Raw genomic sequence first — 24,089 nt, forward strand, 5'->3', positions numbered from 1 at the left:
CTCACCCCATGATTTCTTCCAATTCTGGAGCATGTGAAGGAAGGCTGCACAGAGCCACGGGACAGCACTTAAGACTACTGAACACATTTGGAAAGCTTTTTGTAGACAAGCAAGACAACACATAAAAAAAAAAAAAAAAAGACAAAAATTCCTAACATAATCCCCCCTCCAAACCAACTTAAAAGTGAAGCAATAAGGCTGTTCTTGCATGCTTTTGGAATTTGGGACCTGATGTTGGATGCAAAAGGACTTGTAATCAAAAACATATACAGCCTCTTGTGGTACTATTAAGGATTTTCCAGGATGAGTTTAAAGGATTATGGAATTCCTTTTTGTATTTTATTGAGATGATTCTTGTATACCCAGCAGGTATTCCCAACCAACACTGGCAATGGATGCTGCGACAAAAATATGGTGGTAAAGCAAACCTGGTAAACCCAAGGGAAACCCATTATAGAGTGCACAGAAAAAAGGAGAAATAAAGATGGAAAGAAAGAAGGACTCATTATCAGTGCAGGTAACAGTCAAATAAATTTTTTCTCAACAATCTTTTATATTTAAAAGAAACCAATTATACTTGCAAGTCACTTGCAGAAAATTTTAATAATTTGCCAAATATACAGCTATTAGAATGACCCTAAATATCACTAATAATTAAGTTACAAAAGTTGGTAGATAGCACAGTACAATGTTCTATAAAATAAACATGGGTAATATTAACAATACTCCCTATGGTCCAGGAATGTCAGAAAATAGCAAATGAAATTACAAACACATACAGATCAGAGGAGATTGAGGGGCAGCTTTAGACACTTGGATCAAAGAAACTGAGACTAGACTAGACACATTCATTCATTCATTCACCATAATGAATGTAGAACTTTAAATCTCAAAAACAATTAACAACACAGCATCAGGTGCAATTTCACAAGGTTTCAGCTATGTTCCAGTAGTTCCCAGAGGATTAAAGTGCCTTTGTGCACTGTAGTTTCATTTAGTCAGGTGCAACACACATTGTATTTGGAAGTTACTTTCTTTTTTAAAAAGTGACCTATGAAATAAAATAACTACTTGAACCAATGTCCATAATTCAAACTAAGGTGTTTTGAAGTATCTTTGTTCTGACTTTGCTACTAAATGTCATGCAACAAATTAAACCCAAATCCACAATGCCTATCTCCACTAAACAAGACCAGAGTAAAAGATATTTATTGAAACATGTTTTCTGCAGTACAACCCTTACTTTGCTTATTTTCCCCTTTCAAACATATTTGCCCTTTGGATGACAATTTTCTACTGCAGCTTCCGTTTACAGGTTGCTGTGAACATGAAAAACAGCCAGATTTGGCCCGTGGCTATGGTGATGAATGCCCTTCCCAGATAACATCCTGCTTTAACCCAATGAATAAGCACAGCACAGTCTCTCTGTGGGAGACCTGGCCATCTGCAGCCTTTGGATCTTACCCGTAGCCATTCCCTGTGCTACTGCACAGACCCAGTGTCCTGCTCAGGGCTCCTTAGGAACTCTCACTGCTCTGCTGTACCACCTCCTTCAACCCAGACCTTCACCTGAACTGCCCTGAGGGAAGGGATACTCCACACAGTTTAGCTGTCACTCACCTTGCCCCCAGAACATCCTCTGCAACTCATGAGTAAAGAACTTGCTCAAAGCCTACAATCCAGTCTCCCATCAGACCATGCTGTCCACCAGCTCCACTCATGCTCTTCCAGGGGAGAGCGTATTCCCACAGCATTTGAGGCATCGCACGGTGTTTCTCAGTAGCGGCACTTCAAGAGGAGTTATGGGGCATAAACTTTTTAGGAAATACAAATTTCCATCATGATGCCACCTGTGGCAAGGGGAACTTTGGGGAAACTGCATGTAGGGAAAAGAAACCTGAAAAAAATTGGGAGAATGAACAACTAATCCTAACTTTAAACAGCAAGTGTGGATGTGGATCTCCACTCTTCCAGCATCTCCCTACATTTGATTGTGCTTCACATCATGAAGGGAGCAAGTCACTCCAATGATTTTAGGTTCACAATGTGAACACTCCTGCACACCTGACATGCCCAGCGCAGGTGACGCTGTTCCTTCACCACTGCTGCTCTTACACCTGAGAAGGCCATTTTAAACTCTGCACAAGCCAGATCACATCAAGAGCTCTCTGCAGGTGAGGAAGTTTTACTGGGGGTCTAGATTTGTAGCACGTTAACATTACTTAGAATATTACACGCACTGAAATATTTTAAGAACATATGCACTCTGTTAATCAAATTAATGGAAAATAGTAATTTCCTAATCTACTCAGTGCTTTTAAAAGTTCTCCTTGAAACTGTGAGGTTATGGAAAAGAACACTCTGGTTATACATTGCAGTAGAAAAAAACATAACAGTGCAAGTTTCATCAGAATCACAACTACCAGTAAAGTCTCCAGTTCAGTTCAAAAAACAAATTGATTAAATTATTTTAAGTATTTCATAGTGGTATAGTAACTTCCAATGCAATTTATGCAACAAATTTCACCCATATTCAAAAATACATTTGTAAATGCTTTTCTTAAAATTTTATACAACTCAAGTTCCCCTTAGGTAATCCTAAGCACAGTCCTCACACCAGCTAGGCAGAAGCCTGTATACATTCTCAGAGTCCATGAGTGACAATGCTGTGTGAGCTCTTCCTTTTGAGAGTCGGCTCTGCTAAACCCAACTCTTATTGCTTAAAACCATCAGCTTCCTCAGCAGGCCTAGCACCCAGCTACACCTCACCAGTCTGGGGCAGCAACCCACTGTTTTATGGACACCTACAAGCCTTGTAACCATTCCTGTAAAGATTTCCATGTGATGGTTGCCTGTCCTGTATACTTTGTCCAGAGAGCAAAAGGGGCATTGCTGAGAGGGAGGGAGATCAGTCATGGAGAGTGCATCAGTTCAGTGACCCATTGTTTCCCTCTTCATCTTCTGATTAATTACATACTCTGTTTAATGATTTCTGTGAATACATTTCCAACTGCAATTGAAAACAATTGGCTCAGACACAAGACACACCAAGCCTAAAATCTGCAAGAACAGAAGTGTGAATATAAGGCCTCTGCAGGCTCAAACTCACAGCTGGTACTATGGCCAAACATCTCCACAGCAAGCTTTATTCACACAATTTCCAATAAAAAATACTGTTACTTCTCAAGCTACATTTTAAATTATCAGAAATACATTCATAATAACTACTGGTACAAAAATCATGATAAAATTTTTTTATTCAAAATATTCTGACAGGTTGACAATATTCCAGGCGTGTTACAAATACTGCCATAGCCAACAAAACAATCAATACTTTAAGAGCATTCAAACACTGAGGACATGTATCTTAAAGCAGAGACAGGAGAGTGCATGGTACTAAGTGCATACTAATCATTTTCCAATAACTGACTTGAGGAAAATGCCTAATTTCTCTGGTACAAAATGGATTAAAACCCAGAAGAGATGAATTAGAGAGGACAAAAATGATGATATGATGTTAAAATAATTTTGCCCATACTTTCCTAAAAAACCTTGTACCTTTATCATACAAGGCCATTACCAGTCTGGACTACTCTAGTGTTGACTATTTAAGGGATAGAACAACAAAATCATAACAGAGAAACCAGTAACAAAGCAAACAAAACCACAAACTCTTTCTAGAATATGGCTTAAATTAATTCACAGAGAGTTGGGAATATATTAACTATAAGGTGCAAGAGAAATACCAGGTAGGAAACAAGTTCCTCTCTTCCTGGTATTTTCCCCCTCAGACTTCACTGTATTTCACAGAAAAATTTTAACACACTCATCTCACCCTTCCTGCAAGCCCCTTTTTCCATACTTCTAAAACATCATGTTACTAAAAGATTGGTTTATTCTTGAATGTATTGGCCAAACTTGAGTTCTAAAGTTTAAACCATGTAATTTTACACCTAGTAATACCCTGTTTCTCCCAATTAACCCAAGTTCTCAAATAGAGCTAAAAATTCAGCTTTATTTAAAACAGTGTATTTGCTTGAAAAAGTATGAATCTCTTTGTCATGTAGAAAACAGATGTCCAATGAAGAACTTGTCAAGATGTGAACACAGCAGAGTGCATAGTGCAGAACATCATACAGAGAGAGCAGCAAGGCCACAGGGTCACTAAGTCCACATGAAAAAGATATATGTTTCCAATGACCAAATCCATTCTAAAACATTTTTGTCCTGGAAATGCTTTAAGCATTAAAATCTTGCTCTAGGGATGGCAGGACTCCTCCATTCCCACTTTTCACACAGCTCACTGTAACATGCATGGCAGCACAGCCACCTACACAGCATACAGAAGAGATACACCAAAATTGCTTTGGACACATCATCCTGATCTCAAGTATTCCATACAAATGTTGATTTTTTTCTCGTGAAAAGGAAGGAAATGGGACAGCTTTCAAATGACACAGCTTGCCTGTGTGTCATTAAAGAAACCTGCAGTGTCTGGAGCCCAGGACGGAGAGCCACAGCTCCTCTGGCACGAGCGGTGGCACAGCTGGTGGCTCCAAGGCTGAACGATCTCACAGGAGGCTCCTCTGCCTCTATTGCTTGAGGTTCCAGTCAGTGCTCCCCAGCAGCTGAAGCATCAAACACTCACTGCAAAAATACAAGTGGCTTACAGCCAGCAGAGCTCTGCACACTCACCCCAAATACTTGTTTCCCCATTCCACTGGTTTGCTTTTTAAAGCAATGTTGTTGGAGAAGGGCCATGAGAACAACAGAGCGAGACATTTTCCTTAATCACAGCATCAGACACTCCATTAACAGACTGACATCATCTCCTAAACATCTTGCATTTGCCTTCTTTTGCTCGTTCTTAGGAACAAACAGTTTCTCTAGAAGGTGTGCAGTTTAAGCCTGTTATGGTATTGTACTCCAGCATTTCCTTAGCACCTCAACACAAATTACATGGTAGCTCATCTGTGGTGAACATCAGCTACACACATCCACGAAGGGGGAAGGGCTGAAAAAACAACAATATTGTCCCATGACATGGAAAAGCACTTTGGGATGCACTGGCTTCAGGTGAGACTGCTGACTCAGAATGGGATTTCTCTCCAAGCAGAATTACTCCAGTTATTCAAATACAGTAAACACAAGGGCAGTACTGAGGACATCAATCCTGCACCTTACAACTTTCAGTCTATTTTCTAAACACCTCTTAATGGAGATGTGGCTCAGTGTCAAGGCTAAATGGGCAAAAATGTCATCTATGCTAAAATCATTAGAGGAACTAACATAACCCTTGCTTCCGGTAGTCCTTGGACTTAAGCCAACCACATACATTTCATTCTATTAATTTACCTATCCTGCTTTTTATCTCCAGTATCTTCATCCTTTCACACTTCCTAATTAACTATCAATATTTTTCCTGAGTGAAATTATAAAAAGTTAAACCCTTCTACCAAAAGTACAAAGACAAATAAAATATAGAACAATACAAACCCAGTTATACAGCATTACAAGTGCAGAAATTCTTCATGTTGTTGCTCTTTATCATTGGCCCCCAATAAAAAACATAGCAAAGAATTTAGTTATCCAAAATATTTTGCAGTACTGTGATGAGATTCTTCAGACCATAAATATAGCCCTCATCCTTTGTGTTGCTGGGAAACACATGAGCAAAATCGATCATTCGGACCTCGACCTTCGCACTTTCCTTGGGCTCTGCTGGCATGTGATAGAAAACTTTTTCCAGTTGGGGTAGAACATTTCCATTCAGGTGCTCCTGCGTAATGCATGTGCTGGTTTTCCACACATTGTCTTGCTCTGAGTTCTCAACTTTTAGTGAGAGCTGGCTGTGGTGCCTCTTTGAGCACGCCTTTTTGTGAAGTGCATAAAACTTAGACAAGCCTTTACCTACAGAGGCTTCAATTTTTCCATTCTCTGTAGAATTTATTACATGAATATTATTATTATACTCCAATACGTCTCCACCTGACAACAGGCCTTTGGGTACTCTTCTCTTCTCTGCCAAGGTGACATCACTCAGCCTCATGGTTGTCGCTTGGCATGAACCTTCATAGACAAACAGCAGTGAGCTTGCGTAGAAGTTGAGTTGTGTCTGGCCCTCAAACCACTCCAAAATCTTTTCAACCTTCTGAATGCTGGCAGCTACCACATCTTTTCTCAAGCAGTACCCACTGTGGAAAAACTTTGAGATGCCTACAAGAAAAACACACATATTGGGATTATTTTCACTTCTGAACAGAATTTAAATGAATTTTTTGTCTTTTGGGATGAGAACAGTTCTTACTTGAAGGAACAGACACCATTCAGGTAGTTTCTGTTCAGGCAATTACTAACTAAACCCAAAGTGAACCTAAGAACTCTGAGACCTTCAGTCACATCACTGCTGTGTAATACTACAGCTTGGGCTTGGGTTGTAAGTACAAGTAAATGTATCAAGCACGCAGTAAAAGAACATGGTGCCTGCTCCTGGTCAGCTGAACAAGTGTCTGGACAGCCTCGGACAGGGACCCATCAAATTCTCCATGCATAAACAGGCTCAAGCAGCTTGTTATTATGAGTGTGTTTGTGTGTGTATCTTCTGTCCCTTGCTGGGGACAGATGAGCAGGTGTCAACTAATATCAAGTCTGCAACCATTATCACCAAACAGCCCCACGATGGCAGCATCTTTATTAATTGTTACTGTAGAGCAACATGTGGATTCACTTCAACTGATAAAGTCCTTTGAATTGCAAGATGCTTTTATAGTAGCTTTCTAATAGAAAATAAACTTAAGTATCCACAGAAGGTAACCAGAGACAAAAAAAAAAATGTATTTATGACAAAAACATGTAAAACTTTGACAAAATTTCTATTTCATTCCAGTTTCAAAGCTGCAAAGAAGTTGAATTCTATACTTCTCTCCCTTATTAGTAGTAAAAGAGACGTGATGAGGAAGTTCCAATATTCTGCACTGCTGTTACAACCACCTGCACACAATTTCAGGCTGACAGGCAGCTCAAACACCACAATGACCCCTCCGACGAGAGGACAAAAAAGGGCTTTTAAAACAGGAACACCCAGAATAGTTTTTCCACACAGTTCTACAAATCAGTATTTAAATGAAAAGATCCAAGCACACCCCAGTTCCCTTACTTACCATCCTTTACTGTTTCCTTGGTCAAGCTCCTTCCATAGTGCTGGTTTTGAGTCTCATAGCTGTCTGAAGACACATGGTACACCTGAAAAAAGCAAGAAGGGGTTTCCCCTATGTATTGTGAAGCACCAGTATTTCGGCAGAGCAAGAGGCACCTCCCAGGCCACAAAACATTTAGTCCTCACAGATTTTAAGTTTCTTGCAGTACCCAGCAAAAAAAATTGCTCTCCAAAACTCTCCCTTCAGCCCTTGGGCGCCAAGCTACAGCTTTCCTGTGATAGAGACATCCTGGTGGTGGCAAAAAGCAATGCGCCCTTTACAAGGAACTCTTTTATAAAAAAAGGTCTTGCAAATCACAGCTGAGACCTGAAACTATCAGACTCCTATCTGTGCTACTGTGGATGTTAAATCAGTAAGACAACAAAGCAAAAATTTCAATGCAATTATCCTTAGTTCTTAAAATTATAAAACTATTTAGCACAAAAGCAAAACAGTAAGAATGTGACCACCAAGGCCCAGCTCCCTAAGACACATCTGCAACTGTCAGCACAAATGAGGCTGCACTAAATAAATGGCAGCAGCCAGGCAAAAGCTGGTTCCAGCATCAACAGCAGTACTTCAGCTCTCATCTGAAAGGGAGGCAACTCACATGGGTACAGTTTTGTCCATATCAGGAATTGTACAAGCTTAAGAACTCAATTCAGAACTGCCTCACATATAGACATATTTTCTCTCGCACAGAAATATTTCCATAGCAGAAATGCGCGAGGCAGCAAGGCCCAAGTATAATTTGTTTATGAGAGTGCAGACAATTTTTATTTGCAGAAATAATGGTGTTACCAAGCAGGCAGTTGTCTCTGGCAGGAACTTGGTGCTTGGCACTTGTTCAGACCACCCATCCCTGTGGCATCCACCCCATGCACAGCCCTGGCCTCCCTTCACTGCTGTAAACAGAGAGGATCCTACTAAACCAGTCAGGGCACACTGCTGAGGTGCCTGCTCCTCACCCCTCCTCTGGGGCCTTTTTCTTGCTGAAGCCAACCAGTGAAGTCCACAACAGTGAAACAGCAGCAATAAAAAGAAATATTACAGGAGCATTAAATAAAGTAAATGGTATTCCCTGTTTTCATTACAGCCCACCACCACGAAATGCCTTTCCCCCATTCAAACAACAATAAAGTTGATTACACAGATCCCCACCTCCTGCTTTGCAAAGCAGCTGGGAAGAACACACTCAAATAGCTTTTATTTTGACAAAAAGACTGGTTTTAAGTCTCCAAGCATGAACTGAAGGGGCAGTAAACAGTTCTCTTTATTCTAAAAAAATAAAGAGCTGTAAGTCTAAATGTTTGAATTCATTAGCAGAGACACTTCCCATGGTTGTTATGATACTTGGAGCAACTGAGGCCTCCATGTCTAGGAAATGAAGGCCATAGCAGAGATGAGTTATTCTAAAACTGCATCTGACAACTGTCATTTTGGGTTCACAAGAACAATAATTTTCTCCACTGAGTTTTTGCTGTTTTTTTTTCCAAAGCACATGAAAAAAGTACCAGCATACAACACAGAAACTCAAAGATTACTTTTGTAAACACTTCAGGTACCAAAGTAACCTTCAAAAGCATACCAAAAGTTTCAAAACTTTTCACAGAGCTAGAAGTCAAAGGCAGTTAAATAAAGAATGATATTGCTTCAAAATAGAATCAAGAGTCTGAAGACTACATCTAAGTTGTCACTAGCTGTGCCTTCATTTTAATGATATTAAGTGTTCTCATGTAGTTGGACAAGGGACAGCTTTCTGCACACATCAGCACTGCAGCAGTACCTAACCAAATCATCTTGTTTACCAGAACCTTCCTTATCTCTTCCTGTAGGAGCTGCAGTTTTTCTGACATGGGCACTGACTCAAACACTCTGATTAAGATCTGCAAGCTCATTTTGTTTTCCAAAGAAACGCTGGAGCAGCACATCAGACCCTGTGCTTCTGAGCTGGACTTCCCAAGAAGCCACCCCACCTCTTCTCATAATTTGAGCAAAACCATTCCCCAAATGCCTTTCTATATAGCTTACAGACTCCAAGGCAGATGTGCATGCTGCCTTAACAGCACATTTTAAACTATACAAAGCAGTCAGTGACAAAGCACCAAGTCCCAGAGCCACAGGATGAGTGTAATGCATGGGTTTAACTGCCTTGTGCACTCAGAAGGCCCTGGGTCACCAAGAGGCTTGGCTGCAGCCAGTGGCATTAAAGGACAGCAGATCTGCATCATCACAAAAACCATCTCTGACCACCACCTTGAGACTCTGCACAACTGCAGGAAGAGACTAGCTGAACATTCCTAGAAAACCTCACTGCAATACCCCATTCTCAAAGCAAGGGAGCTGAAAGCCAAGCTCAAACAGGAGCTATCTCTCACCAGCCCTTGCTCCACCCTCACCAGCCAAACACAGGGGTGACTGTGCTGGAGGAGCAAGAGGTTAAAATCAACTGCCTATTGGACAGACCTCTTGCTCTACTGTGCTTTTGTTCACATGGCCACCACCAATCATCTGCTATTAACCCTTCCCAAAAATGACATTTTGCCTCTGAACCAAGCTTTTTCTGCATCCCTGTTGTTGCAGCTGTCTATACTAGCCCGTTTCTGTCAGAACAACAAGTCAAGCCAGATCTGTAACCTTAAGAGCAGCCAAGAAATTATTAGACAGGGAAATCTCATTTCTTGTCCACCTGCCACAGCTTGTTATGTGTTTGCTCTGTATCCACTGGCAGGTCTCCTCCAGAGTGCAAGACAAAGAAAACTCTTTCTATGAGCTGCCACACACTGCCTTCAAGAAACCTCCTGCTTCATCAGTCATTGGTATATATTCTTACTATGCAGGATCAGAGCTGTTGTCAGTACCCAGCTGCTACCAAAGCTGGAGCACAAGGTGAAAGTGGGGCTAAGCAGGTGGCATCCCATCTCATCTAGGCACATCCACCAGCAGCATCCATGCCCCAGCTCTGCAGGACCCTCCTGGTGCCAGGCCAAGACCCACAGCCCTGCCTGGGCACCTTCTGCCTGTACCCCATCACTTTTCCAATATAAACACGTTTCCTTCAAGCTCAAGTAACCCAGATTTCTCTGCAGGCCTGCCATGGTGCAAGATTTAAAGAGTTTCAACAAGCCTTATTTTTTCTTTTCAAAAATAAAGTAAAGCAAGGATTTGAAAGAAAAATAACAAAGGGAGAAATTTTGTTTAAAAACATTCTCTTATTTGGTATCTCTACTTTATAGCAATGCTCTCACATTACCACTGCTGCTGAGAGCATGGCCAGTTATCTAAATCCATTTATCTAAACATCTCATTCCCTAATTTTTTCTTTTAACTTAATTTATTGTAGCTAGACCTAGACCATAGGTGATCAAAGTACACACATCCCTGCTTCCTGCTGTCTTGAAAATTCAGCACAAGAAGGATGCATCCCTGCTCCCTCATTTCCAAGACTATACTTTGATATTACTCTGCCCATTTTGCTTCTTTGTTCCTCTGGACTATTTTGACCGAGTGCTTCATATGACTAATTGCACCACCAATGCTCTGACAGTCAATATACAGTTTTAGTCAAGTCCTTACATAAATAAGTTGTAAAATGAAATTATGCTGAAATTTATCCAGTGAAAAAGCAGACTATTAATCTATTAAATAACAGAAACTACAACACTGCAATTAAATTATGAACCATCTTTAAAATAGCTTAATACAGTAGTTTTAGACTTCCAGAACTTCCACGAAGCATCTCATCAGAATATGTTTTTTATGTAATAAAAGACCACCTGCTCCAGCTTTGAAGATTTTATTTCAGGGCTTTTGGTTGGTTTCTTTGGCTTAGGGTTTTGTTTATTTATTTATTGTTTCATGGATTTTTGTTTGTTTGTTTTCTTCTAAGTTTTGTTTTGCTTTGTCTTCCTGCTCCCTTAAAAATCAAAGCTTGAATTAGACTTATAAATGTAAAAAACCCATTTCTGGTAATTTTTCAGTCTAGAAGAATCTGAACAGTAGATGCGAAATGTAATGCTTTTATGACTTCCCTCCTAAATCTTGTTACTAGAAGAGCAGAGCTTGTGAAAATTACCACAATACTAGAAAGACTTCATAAAAACCTCATAAAATAGAGTCAGTTAGAGTCAATATAAAAATATTCTGCAGAACCATGTGCTACAGATTAGAAAATTCACTTGTAAAACCAGCTTTGATTATTATACATTACTGCCTGCAGGTTCATAGGCCCAAACAATAGAAGTCAATGATGGATTATAATGTTAAAATTACATAATCACCAGTTTGTGCTTTAAAAAAGCATTTCAGAAATATTCTGGAGTGAGTGAGATTGCAATCGATGTCCTGGAAACAAAAGACAATCTGCAGAATCTGGGAACTGTGGATTCCAAAGGACTGTGAATCTGAAATGAGAGCACAGCCCACACATTGTGCTTGTACTCAACAGCATGCAGAATGCTCTCTATTTAACATTGCCTGTGCTGTGAAGAGATTTCTTACCTGTTTGCATGTCTGCTACTGAAACCATATTACAATTTGTATTTTTGCGATTACAACACTACCTGAGGCTTCCAACTTCTATGCAAACTCTAACTACTTCCATAACAAATCATGTCCACTCTGACAGAATCCCAGAATGACTTGGTTTCAAAGGGACCCAGTTCCAATCCCCTGCCATGGGCAGGGACATGTTTCACTAAACCAGGCTGTTCCATGTCCTGTCCAACCTGGCCTTGGACACTTCTGGAGATCCAGCTTCTCCATTAAGTAGAGAATTGTGCTTTTTAACAATCCTATTAAAATAACTGTGCTTCCTAAATGCATTTCCATGCATTTATTCTGTCCATTCAGTGTGTTAAGCTAAATACAGATCACATGCCAGAACTGTGTACATAAATTAATGCTGGGCTAGACAGGAGACTCCTACTTTTAAGGACACACCACACATTGTTTATATATGAACAGATGACTGCTTGTTTACCAATGCATAAGAAAAAGCTGTTTCAATAGCCTTTTGGGTAAAAATACACTGTAAATAGATTTTGGGCTAAAACCCCCACCTATAGCACTTTTTTGCTTCTATCTCTTCATGACAAGTTATACAATGGGTGCTTTAGAAAAAGCGTAGCTACATTCTCTATTTTTCCTGGCCCTCTCCTTCTTGGCCTTGTAAAAATTTACCCCACAAGCCCACCTCCCTGGTAAAAAAAACACTGAATGGAGGAATTAAAACCAAACCCCTGTACTTCTTTGTTACAGCATGTTTTGTCCAGTGAACAGGAACAACCTTCATCCAGCACGTGAGCTGTCCTGGGCAGTACATATCTGTGTAGGATGTTTTATAGTATGGCCAGAATGTTGCAAAAATAAAACAAGCACAGAGGACACCCCACAACCAAGAGGCAGAAAACATGCCTTGTGAATTCAGACTTTGCCAAGTGCTGTGTGAGGGCAGGAGGAACCTTTTCAATTCTATTTGGAAAACAACTTCCAACATGCAATTGGGTGCCAAAGTCAAAAATCCAAATCTCATGTAGTTAAACACTGGGTGGAACACTGCACTACTTGGGAGAATCATCATTATAAATCCAGTCTGAATTAGGGGATTGAAAAAAATTCTGCAGCAGGACAAAGGCACAAATGAGTGACAATGTTAGAAACAATAATCACAAGCCTGCCACAGAAGCAATCAATCATGCCTTTTGCAGTGTCATGAAACAGAGGACATGAAGCACATTGTTTTACAAATGAGATAAGAATGGTTACATAATGACATCAACCAAATCCAAAGCTATAATCTCTAACCTTCCTTTTCCATCCAAACTGTTTGGCTGTTTTTTGACTTAACTCCCACATTCTTGCTCACAGGCTTATGTAATTACTACTCATGACCACTATAATTTATATAGCAGCTTATCTCAAGGCAGAGTTAGTTAAGGGCTGGGAGGCTGGGCAGCTCTGCACAAAACATTACAGAGATATTAGAATTATCTTGAACAATGGTGCAAATCTGGCTGCTGTTGCTATTGAACAGCAAAGGGGAAGCTTATCAAAGTCTCCAGCCATTTATGCTGCAGAGCTTGAGGAGCCCTGGCTTTGTGTATGAGAAGAAAAACAAAAATCCCATATCAAAAACTCTTTCTGTACCTATCACTGCAGAGAAAACTACTTTTGAATTCCATCAGGAGCTCGGTGACATCAACACATTTCTCCTCCTGAGCCACAAATGTGGCTTTTCTTTATATTGAAGTTTTAATTTCTAAGAATTTCTAAGAATACTAAGAGTTAATAGGAACATCTGCATGCCCAACTAACCTTCCCCTGACAGCTGTTCCTTGAGTGTGTAAATATCAAAAGAAGTTTCCTTCTGATGGAAAACCTTTTAAATGTAAAACATAAGCAGCTGTTCATGGCTATATGCATCACCTCTGAGAGCTTACTTACTCCTCCCTAAATAGAAAAAACATCTAAAATTATTTATATCTAAAAGCAGAGTATAAAGATGAAAAACATGGAGGATACAGCTCATTACTGAATTATTAGAAAGACTGGTTCAGTACGTAAATATCTGATATAAGCCTGAAATAAAATAAAAATATGCTTAATAATTTTAAATATCTGTTGTGATGGTGAAGAATTAATTGCAACTATGTTCAGTTTTAAATACCCAGTCCCTCTCTTGTACACATATACAGTGCCCAGGTTGCAAATAGCTTGCCCTAATGGACACAGCCAAGTTAATTAACTGTTTTGAACCAGGGCAGTGCTTTGGAACTGATTTCACAGGACAGCTGATGCCAGCACTACCAAGGCATTCAGGTAACACTGTATTTATGTGTAACTCAAGAGGATTGCTGTTTGCTAGGAAAACCAGCTGCTGTACCTGGTGTGGGACAAGAGGCCTGAGCATAAACTCAAAGTGGAGACAGAACAAGTCCTTACCCTCATTCCAAGAACCAAAAAGCCAATCTCCTCCATCAGAGGGTACTTGCTGACCTGCTGCTGTATCTTCTCTGCTGAAGCATAGGGATCATAACTTTTCTGACCTATTTTTACATCCATTATGCAGGGCTTATTAAACTTACGGGTCACATCTTCCAGTTTTAGATATATGTCTGTCAAAAAAACAAAACTTTTGTTAACAGTGGGTCAAAGCAAAATAATTACATAGCTTCTGCTGAGCACCTGTGGAGGAATGTGAAGAGTTTAAGGCTTAATATCACATGAATTCAAGAGTCAAATTTGTCTCTGAATGCAGGCTAAATCATGGTCACTGACTCCCACAAATTCTACTGCTATGAAAATCTAAATGCTTTCTTGTTTAGAGAATTGTACACAATTAACATGCATTAACCCAGCAGTCAAATTCAAATTATTGCCCAGATAAAATCCCTGAGTAGCTTTTATTAAGTCATTAACATATCACAAAGAGCATTACTAACCACATACAAATGCAGGTTTTGCAGCTGTGTGGATAGTTTTGCAATTCAGTTGATCTCCTGTGTCATTTTAAAAATGAAGAGAACATTTAAGTCCTGGCCTTCAGGGGCTGAAGTGCAGCTCATTTTGCTTCTTTTTATGCCACTCCCATCTCACTTGTTTCTCATGGCACACACAGGCTCTCGGAATCCTAGGCTGCCTTTCATCCATTTCTAACAGCCCTTTGGGAGGGTGGCTGGACTAAGAAACCCCCAAAGTACTTGGAGTGCCTGAAGATTTAAAGGAGTATCTAAACCCTGATGAAAATGATCATTACCAGCATGACCCCCAGACTCACTATCAGAACACAAGGAAATGGAGTCAGTACCCAGCCAACTCTCAAACAACTCTGCCTGGGAGACAGCTGCACCCACCTCCAGCCCTTGCCAAGACATGGCATAACCAACACAGCCTCAACACTGGTCTCATTCTCCATATGTGCTTTGTAAATCCACCTGTCACCAGGCACAACCATCAAGGCTGGTTTTCTTTCCAGTACAGCCTATTCCATAAATGTATTTCTTCGGCTTTAATGCAGTTTAAACACAAAAAGCCATTGTATTATACCCCATTCCTGCAGTATGATCTAAAATGGGATTGTGAGAGAAAGCAAAACTAGTTCAAGTTTAAAAAGAGGCACAAAATGCCTTGTTTGAAAGTTGTACAGACAGGTAACAAACCAGTCCCAGTCAAGATAAAGGGAACAAGCAACATTTCATTTACACTTAATAAGTAGAAACACCTTCTTAAGGAAAAGAACTAAAAGGGACTTCTACTACTTTAAGTCACTACCACTGGATTGTACAGAGCTGTGATTGCCAAGGGAAAAGTCAGACTTCCAATATCAAGACTGCAGCAAACCTACAAATATATCTTCAATCTACATTTAGGAACAAGATACACATACACTCTGCTAAGCTCCTTCATCTGCAGCAACTTTGATTTCTATCAAGACTACCCAAAGCTCATTAATACTACAGATAAGAGCTGGCAGTGCAGTGTTTGGGTTGAACTGTAGCCACAGCTTTCTATGAAGAGGACTCATGATAGTGCACAGCCTTTTCAAGAAGCAAAACAAACAAAACCAAAAGTTTCTCCTCCTTTAAACAGTTATTCCTACTGCCTATGTCTGATGGACTGGGAGGGACCTTCCAAAATCCAGCCCCATTGTGCACAGTGCTTATGAATCCCCAAAGCAAATGAGCAATGTGTTGAATTACTGTCTCTTGGTTAGATCACATATTTTCACGTCTTAAGATCATATTGCAAATAGAAAAAAAAAATATTTGCAATTGAGCGGGAAGATTAAGTGAACTCCATGGCACATTAAATTGTGAGGGAAGGAAAAAGATAGCTCTTGTAGAGCTATTTGAGTTAGTGCCAAACAGGAAAACATGAAGCTAAATCTGAGCTAAGAAACTGCTGGTACTACCAGAATCTTGCTTTCATTTTTTCCTGTAGATATTACACCATGTCTTTGGATGCTGTCCTACTACTTCTTTGAAAAACAAGTCTATCAAGTGATAACATAAGCAGAAGAAAACAGAGTTATTTTAAAGGAGCATGGCATCTAGTTTGGTGCCCACATATTCAAATAGATTCCATGGCATCCCTTTTTTTCTGTGTGTTCCAGAAGCTCCATGTCCCCAGTATGAATTAGCAAAGTCCCAGAAGAAAATCTAGTTTATAATACAAGATCTATTTTCTCTTGAAGACACAATCTTCCAATTGTTCTACCAAAACCACCCTTTTCTTCCTGATTCCTGATTGTGTTTTAAAAACACAAATTTTAAGACACTAGATCTTTGTTTCATTCCAACCAGTAACAAAGGATGACAAGCAGAACTCCCCACCATGACATCTGCTGAAATAAGTGCTTTGGGTGGTAAGGCACAGTGATGGGATCCAACCTCTGGAGAAACAGCAGCAGATTCCAGTCTGAATGCTTCCCCAGCCCCAGAGTATCCATCTTTCCTTTATTCCACACCCACAAAGTGCTTCTTCCTTTGATCGCCTGCCTGCACATGACCATGGAACCAGCCCACTCCTCCACCACAACCTCACCCAGAGCAGGAGCTCAGGGGCAATGTCCATCAGGCCCAGCTACTCAGGAAACCTCTGCTGTTCAAACATCCACACCCCATCTTCCCTGGAAGAAAGACTCCAAAGATCTAATCCAGCCACAAGAGTGCAAACTGGAACCAGTTGCTAGAGGGAATGTCAGTGGGTTCTAAAACAAGTCCAAAAAAACCCTACGGAGCTCACAACTGCCAAAAATTAGTCTCCAGAAATGTTTTCCAGGAGGTTTGGATTAAGAGATAAAATTAGAACAGTACCATTTGGTGCAGTAGGTGGTGACCAGACACCGAAGTATTTTGGCAGATATTCCCGCAGCTCCAGAAGAATGCTGTCGCAACAGTCGGAGTCATAAACCTGAAATAAAATAGGGAGGCTTGGAGAGATCATTTTAAACATTCATTTTTGCTGGTGGGGGAGTGAACAAGCAGCTGCATGGTACTTGGCAGCTGGCTGGGGCCAAACCATGACAACTTCCAGTTGTTCCATAATTACACTTTCTTACACTATTTGTTTTCATAAGTCTAAGATATTTACCTTATATTTAAAAAACATACAAGATAAAGATGATAATTATCATTAATGAGTGCCATCCTTTCTTTCAAATTTTCAAGTGGCAATGATGCATCAACCCTAAGCAGAATTTATGGCTTAACTTGAATAAAAATCTAAACTGCAATTGTTAACTTCAAAGTCGAGCTATTGAAAAAGGTGTTCTCACATTTGCATTCAAGACTGTGTAGGATTAGTACATCATATTATATATCCAAATATTTTTAATTTCTATCAGATAAAGTATAGAAGCTCTGACTAGATAGCATTTTCTCATATTCCTCAGGACAATTCATGCTGTAGCTACATCACACAGACTATGCACAATTCAAATATATTTCTTTTTTGTTTGCTTTTAATGCTTTCAACATTTTTTTCAACTTCTGTAGGAAAAACAATAACAGTTTGGAAACAGCAGCTGGCTTCTATTCCTGAAGGAACAACTCTGCAGTTAAAATGAAGCTTTGGATACTATCTGTTATGGAACTGCATGACTGTTACCAGTTTGCAGCATGCCAAGAGGGCTTCAAAACCATTCCCTTGCCAAGATTTCCCCCATCCCACCCAGTGATGTAGTTGCAGTCGTAGGGGATTGCCTATATCATGCTTCCACAAGCTCTGTGGACTGAAAGATCCATATCCACACCAGGTTACAATGACTGTCACTGCATTTAGGAGCCATCTCATCCCACTCCCCATAGAGATGTCCCAGCTGTGCTGCCATCAGAGTGGTGTCCTTCCCCTCAGCCCTACCATGGCCACACAGCAATACCCATGGGTGCTGCAGAGTGACCTGGCATGCTCAGGGTTCTGATGTCACTGCAGTGCAGCCAGAGCCTACTGCTAAGTTGGCAGCAAGGCAAAAAAAATATCAGGTGTTAACAGCTCTGCAGACTTGGCTCAGCTCACTGTGTCAGGCCACATTTAACCACAGTGGGGGATACCTGGCAATAGCAGCTACAAAGGGGAGGTAATGCAAAATACATACCTGTAGTGTTATGTTAATACAGCTAGGGAGAAAAAAAAAAAAGGATCTGAAGTCCACAGGCTATTTTAGAGCATCGAGGCAGACCTTGGCTATGCTCAGCAGTGCCAGTAACTCGACACAGCACCTCATGCAGCAGCAGTGTTAAAATTAGTTAATGGGAGTTTGTCCTAAATTTAGGCTTCACTGAAAAAATCTCAAACTAGGTGAACTCAAATCACCAGTGTGCTTCTAACAGAGGGACTTCTCCACAGCTAAAGCAGGGCTCTCCTGGGCTTGCACCAGGCACAGTTCTGACACACTCACTGTTAGTGGGCAGTGATCAAGAACATGATACACCCATGCTGACTGTGAGCTAAGGTATTGAATTTGACCCATTCCTTTAACCAACTCATGGTATAGCCCCCATTTAAAAGAGATTAAGGCAAAGGGCTGAATCCTGAAAGCTCAAACTAGACAAATATGTGCACAACGTATTGCAAAACTCTGGGGTACACCCAACACCACACCCTCTGCCACTACTGTTGCTATCTTAAGTATAGAGAAGTTGCTGGGTGTGTACCTTTTAAGTCACAGTGTCACATCACAGGGCACTGACCTCTCTTCACATGTCATGGTTTGACAAGCTGGCATGACCACTGAGGATGACACATAATTGTATGTCTAAGTCCAGTTTCCCTGCATTTTAGCATAAGCTAGTATGCTGGTACATTGTGCTCTTAGATAAAAAGTCTTGCTTGCCCCTGTGATCAGCGTATTTATGCAACATTTCCTCACTGAGCCTCAGGGGTTGCCAGCAGAGGACACTGCTTTCTCCAGAAGACTGCAATGTACCTTGATCTTACTCATTTAAGGAAGAAAAGAAGCTAAAGGTGGAAGAGAGGGGAAGATTAGCAGCAGGCAGATGCTGAGGCACAGACTTGATCAGGCACAGACTTGATCACTGTTCTCTTTGATAACAGTTCAGACAGCTGTGCAGACAGCAGTTTCTGGGCCAGCACACCAAGCACTGACTGGTGCCATTACTTCATACTGTATACAAGTAGTACAAATCAAATTTTGTTTACTGTGGTAGTTTATGATCATAGCACCTTACATCCAAGGCAGGGCACTCCACCGCACTAAAAGAGCACTAATGCTCTTTTCCCAGATGAGTTTGAGATCTGAGAGGCAGAAATTACCATATCTTTACATGGGAGCAAGTGCATATATTTAGGTCAGGACCAAGAGGAGAGCGATGGAAACCAAAAGCGCAACAGACAACAAGGAGAAACACTGAATGCAACTGAAAAAACAGGCAGACGTAGTAACTCTTACTAAATTTATCAGCAAAAGATCGTGAGAAAGGGGAACATCAGGAGACCACTTTGGGTTTTTTAAGAGAGAGAGGACCCTTGACTTACTTTTTAAAGTAAGTCAACATCAGGCCATTAAACTTTGCAACTTAGCAAGTAATTATGAGTCTGTTCCTATGTATTTGAAATAGCAGGATACAACAAAGATACTCAGATAATTTATAATGGGGTGTAATAGCCCAAAGTTGAGACCAAGTGGGGAAAAGAGCTCCAGAAGCACTATCTTCCAAGTAGTCTATTCCTCAATAACCTGATATAAAACATTTTAAATGGAGATAGAACTCCCAATAATGCATTCAAGAGTTCATTCAGTACATTCAAGAGTTAATTTAAAAGAACATATATTTTAAAGCTATTTGAGTGGGAAACTTTAAGTGTCAGAGTAGGCATATCAGTCTGAAGCATCACCTTTCTTTGTTGCCAGCTATCATAAACTGTCCCTAAAGGCAGCAGCACTACAACCTACAGAGTCTCAGATTACACAGCCAGCTGCCAACATCAGGGAGAGAATTCACTGTCCACCGTGGGATTTGAGATTTTTTTTGAGCAGTTAATGCAGCTAAGTCAGGCACTTAAATTAGCAAATGCAAGATTTACAGATGCTAGGGCAACCTTAATTCCCTCTTCCATTGGGTATGTATTATATTACAGACTTTAATTACCTGAGCACACACTGCATTTCCCTCAAGACTCTTACATCAGCCAGTTACACCAGGCAAGTGCAAGGGTCAAAAAACTGAGGTTGAAACAGCAGCTGTGATTTTAGCAATTCATATCTGCTTGGTTCTACAACTCAGACAGCCCTGGGTTTTTACTGAAGTGGCACCATCATGGTTTGAGTTGTGTCCACAGAACCTGTTTCCACAAAAATGACTGGCATTGAGCCAGCTCTGCTTATATTCAAAATCTCACACGACAAGAACTTCAGAACTTAAATATTTGTGAATGCTGTTACACTAAATGCTATTATAGCAAATGCCTTAATTTACTAATATGCAGCCATATTAATGAAATTGCAATCACTTTTACTGAAAATACACAGGGAGCACTCCCTGCCAGCTCATGGTGAGTTTTTCAACAACCATCATCCCCAAGTCCTTCTCCCAGGGCTGCTCTCAATCCCTTCTCCCAGGGCTGCTCTCAATCCCTCCTCCTTCCAAGCTGTTGGTGTGTCTGGGATTGCAGGGCAGGACCCTGCACTTGTCTTTGTTGAGCTCCATGAGGTTCCATTGGCCCACTTCTCAAGCCTGTCAAGGGTCCCCAGGATGGCATCCCTTCCCCCTCAAGTAGTGACAACATTAAAAGCCTGCCTGGGTTCTATTTATAACTGGAAACTAGAATTCTTTTTGGAGACTGAATTTATTTTGTTTTTCTTTCAAGTAGGCAACCTATACTTTCCTCATTCTGTCAGTTCACCAACTGTATCTTACTTTTAAATGAACTTATAATGAGAAAGTATTTTCTGTATAACATTAACATGTATTAGTAAGTTGATCCATATTCTAAAACATTCATAATTAAAGTCTAAACAGTATTTGATCCAGGCTGAAAAAGCACTTGCATGACCCTCCAGCAGAGCAGGAGCACTTTGCTGGGTCTTAATTCAATTTAACATACTCTACACTTTACAACTGTGCATTTTCACTTTATGTCCAACCAGATCTACTGATCTACTCTTGGTAAGGAATATTCCTCAAAATCAGGTTGCTAAGAGAACGGTATTTTTTTTCCTGCTTATTTGCATAGACTACAGACTACTCAGTCTCTTCCCAACTCCACCCAGTAGTTCCATAATTGCATCAAATTGCAATAATGGCCTTTTACTGTCTCCCTTTTTAAAGGGTTTCCTAGATTTGTTAAAGTGGGTTGTAGTTTATTCTGTGATACACAATCCTCAAAGAGCATGGGAAACAAGACACTCACCAGATCCTTCTAGGTTAACTCACTACTGTGCGGTGTGTTTCTTCCAAACTGGCTTTTGCTGCAGAGTGCAAGAACCACAAAAATCTGCCATATTTTCCAAGTCCTACTGTCCAGTCATTTAATAGTGAAGTACAAAAAAATTGTTTATAGAGCAGTAGTAGGAACTCAGCAGGTTCTTACAGCTACACATCGTCCTTCATCACTCTTAGACAACTCCTCACGTGAAAAAAGATCTGAATACCAGCTGCCAGTATTTCACAGCTTTATCAAAAAGCCTTTTCTTCTCATTAGTTAAGAATTACTATGTGTCCTTGCTTTTATTACCAATGCCCAGGCTCATGGTTAACTTCACATGCTGGTTTGCTCATTTCCCCAGTAAAAGAGGATTCCTTCTAGACAATTCCTGAGCAGAGGAGTGATGGTGAGGGCAGGAATGAACTGCATCAGAATGTGCTCACTATGTTTGCCAACAGGTAACTTGTACACTTCAGTACCAGTATCTTAGTGTGGCAGATCCAGATGTGCCAGAATGAGGCACAGCCAAAGATCCTTTTGAGCTACAGCTCCAAATGCAGCAGTAATGAAAGGCAGGGGCAAGGCATTGCTTCTCCAAAATAAGATGTTAAGAAAAGCAGGCATCCTGTATTTTTGTCCATACAAGACTGCAAATCAAAACCTTAGCCAGAGACGTGATCACAGGATACAGATATTTTAGTACACAACAGCAGCACAATGGCCATCATCCACTCCTTTTTCAGCCAAGGATTATCATCTAAATCAAGAGTACAAAAGCACTTCACTGAGCTTACAAAATAGGATAACTTATCCTGAAACAAGACGTACTTTGCCTCCCCAGCCCCTTTCCTTTCCTGTCAGTAGCAGAGAACAGTTTATGGAACACAGGCTGCCTTATCATGATTTATGCTATATAGGCTTAAAGGGAGCTGAGCCTTATGACTCAGTTCTTGCAGTTCTGTGCAAATTCAGGCCAAAACCCATCTTTCAGACAGTTGGCTTCATTTTATGCCATTGGGGGGAGGGGGAAATCACCACAAGTCTTCTGCACTGCGTAAAGCTGTTGGAATACTAATTAAAATGAGTAAGAAAAGAAGCAAGCATTGATCAGGAATGAAAAGACATAGCCCAGGAGCTGCAGCAGGTTATTGAGAACAAAATCAATAAAACAGTAAGGAAAAGATTACTGCTAATGGTCCAAATGGGCACAATTCGTGAACATTTCTTCTCTGTAACCCCAGAAGCACAAGGAACTGTGGCTTCAGAAATATTAACGTGACTGGGTTTCACTAACACATTACCCCCTGGTTACAAACTCAAAGACTCTCTGTTAAAAAAGACAGCAAAAGTTGCACAAACAATATTCATCCTGCCTTGTATCAGGCTGTAAAATAAGCTAGTGAGTTATGAGGGAAAGTAAAACAAACACAGGTCACTGCCCTATGGAAACTGCATTTCAATGCATCCAAAAGAAACTTCAGAACAATTGTGTAGGCAAGCACAAAACCATTCCTTCCTAGCTTTCAAGTGCCTAACTCTCACCTAACCACTGCAAATCTCTTTTACATGTTGGAGCTATTTGTGTCTCTTATATCCTGGCTTTGTTTTTAGGACACATAACAAAAGTGAAAAACATTTTCTGCTATCTCCACTGGTAACAACTTCCTTGCATTCAGATTCAATGTCAGCAGGACTCAAACCCTGAACTGCTACAGCAGTAAACAGAGCCATCACTAACTGGGCAGGGTGCAAGATGTGTTAACCAGAAGAGCCAAGTGGTTAGCTGAATTATCTTTTCACAATGCTTCCTGCACTTAATCATCTCCCTTGGTTCACAAGCATTGGCCAGAGGTAGGAGCTTACCAGAGCTGAGCTGGGACTGGGAGAACTCTGTCCACCTTTTCAATCCAACTTCCCAAAATCACCCTTGCACCTGGGACAGAACTCTCTGAGAATTTGGGTACAACTTGCATTACAGTAGCTTTGGAAACCTTACACCATTGCAGCAGTGTCACTTGGAGCCATGGCATGGCAACACCACTAGAACCAGCTATGACAATTGTGGTGTACAGCCAACAGGGAAAAAGAAAAAGGTGTCCACTGGAAGCTGCCCAAGCTGCAGGAGCTTTCCCAGGACTGTCTTCAGCAGGTGGCAGGAGGAGGGAAAGTGTACTACACATCCCCCAAGTGTCATACAGTCACCACAGGCAAACTGAAGGGCAATTCTAATAAAACTTTACAGGAACATTTATTGATCTGTTAAGCATAAAATCCCAGTTTATTAGCTGCTCAACTAGCAAACTTTAAACTTCAGTAAGCCAGGCTCAGAAAAGTTACACACAGTAACAAGTTTACAACAGCACTGAGTGAAAGCCAAGATCAGAAGTCAAAGAGTAGCCATTTCCAAACAGCTCAGCAACCTTTTCTTGTTCTACTGAACATTAAGAACCACTCCATCTCTTTATGCTTGACACACACATGCATAACAGCTTGTAGGAAACCACAGTC

General features: G+C 40.6%; 1 protein-coding gene across 1 annotated transcript in view; it reads right to left on the bottom strand.

The window, feature by feature from the left end:
• Positions 1 to 590: 590 nt before the first annotated feature.
• IPMK (inositol polyphosphate multikinase) overlaps positions 591 to 24,089 on the bottom strand; it is a gene marked incomplete at its 5' end in the record, with an annotated part of 32,871 nt that continues 9,372 nt past the window's right edge. The window contains 4 exons of the mRNA XM_084210747.1: positions 591 to 6,216; positions 7,161 to 7,242; positions 14,139 to 14,311; positions 17,012 to 17,108. Coding sequence (XP_084066873.1) covers positions 5,582 to 6,216; positions 7,161 to 7,242; positions 14,139 to 14,311; positions 17,012 to 17,108 — 987 coding nt within the window. The 3' untranslated portion in view covers positions 591 to 5,581. The remainder of the gene's footprint in view (positions 6,217 to 7,160; positions 7,243 to 14,138; positions 14,312 to 17,011; positions 17,109 to 24,089) is intronic.

This window comes from Fringilla coelebs, assembly GCF_963513975.1.
Source record: "Fringilla coelebs genome assembly, chromosome: 8".
Classification (NCBI taxonomy): Eukaryota; Metazoa; Chordata; class Aves; order Passeriformes; family Fringillidae; genus Fringilla; species Fringilla coelebs.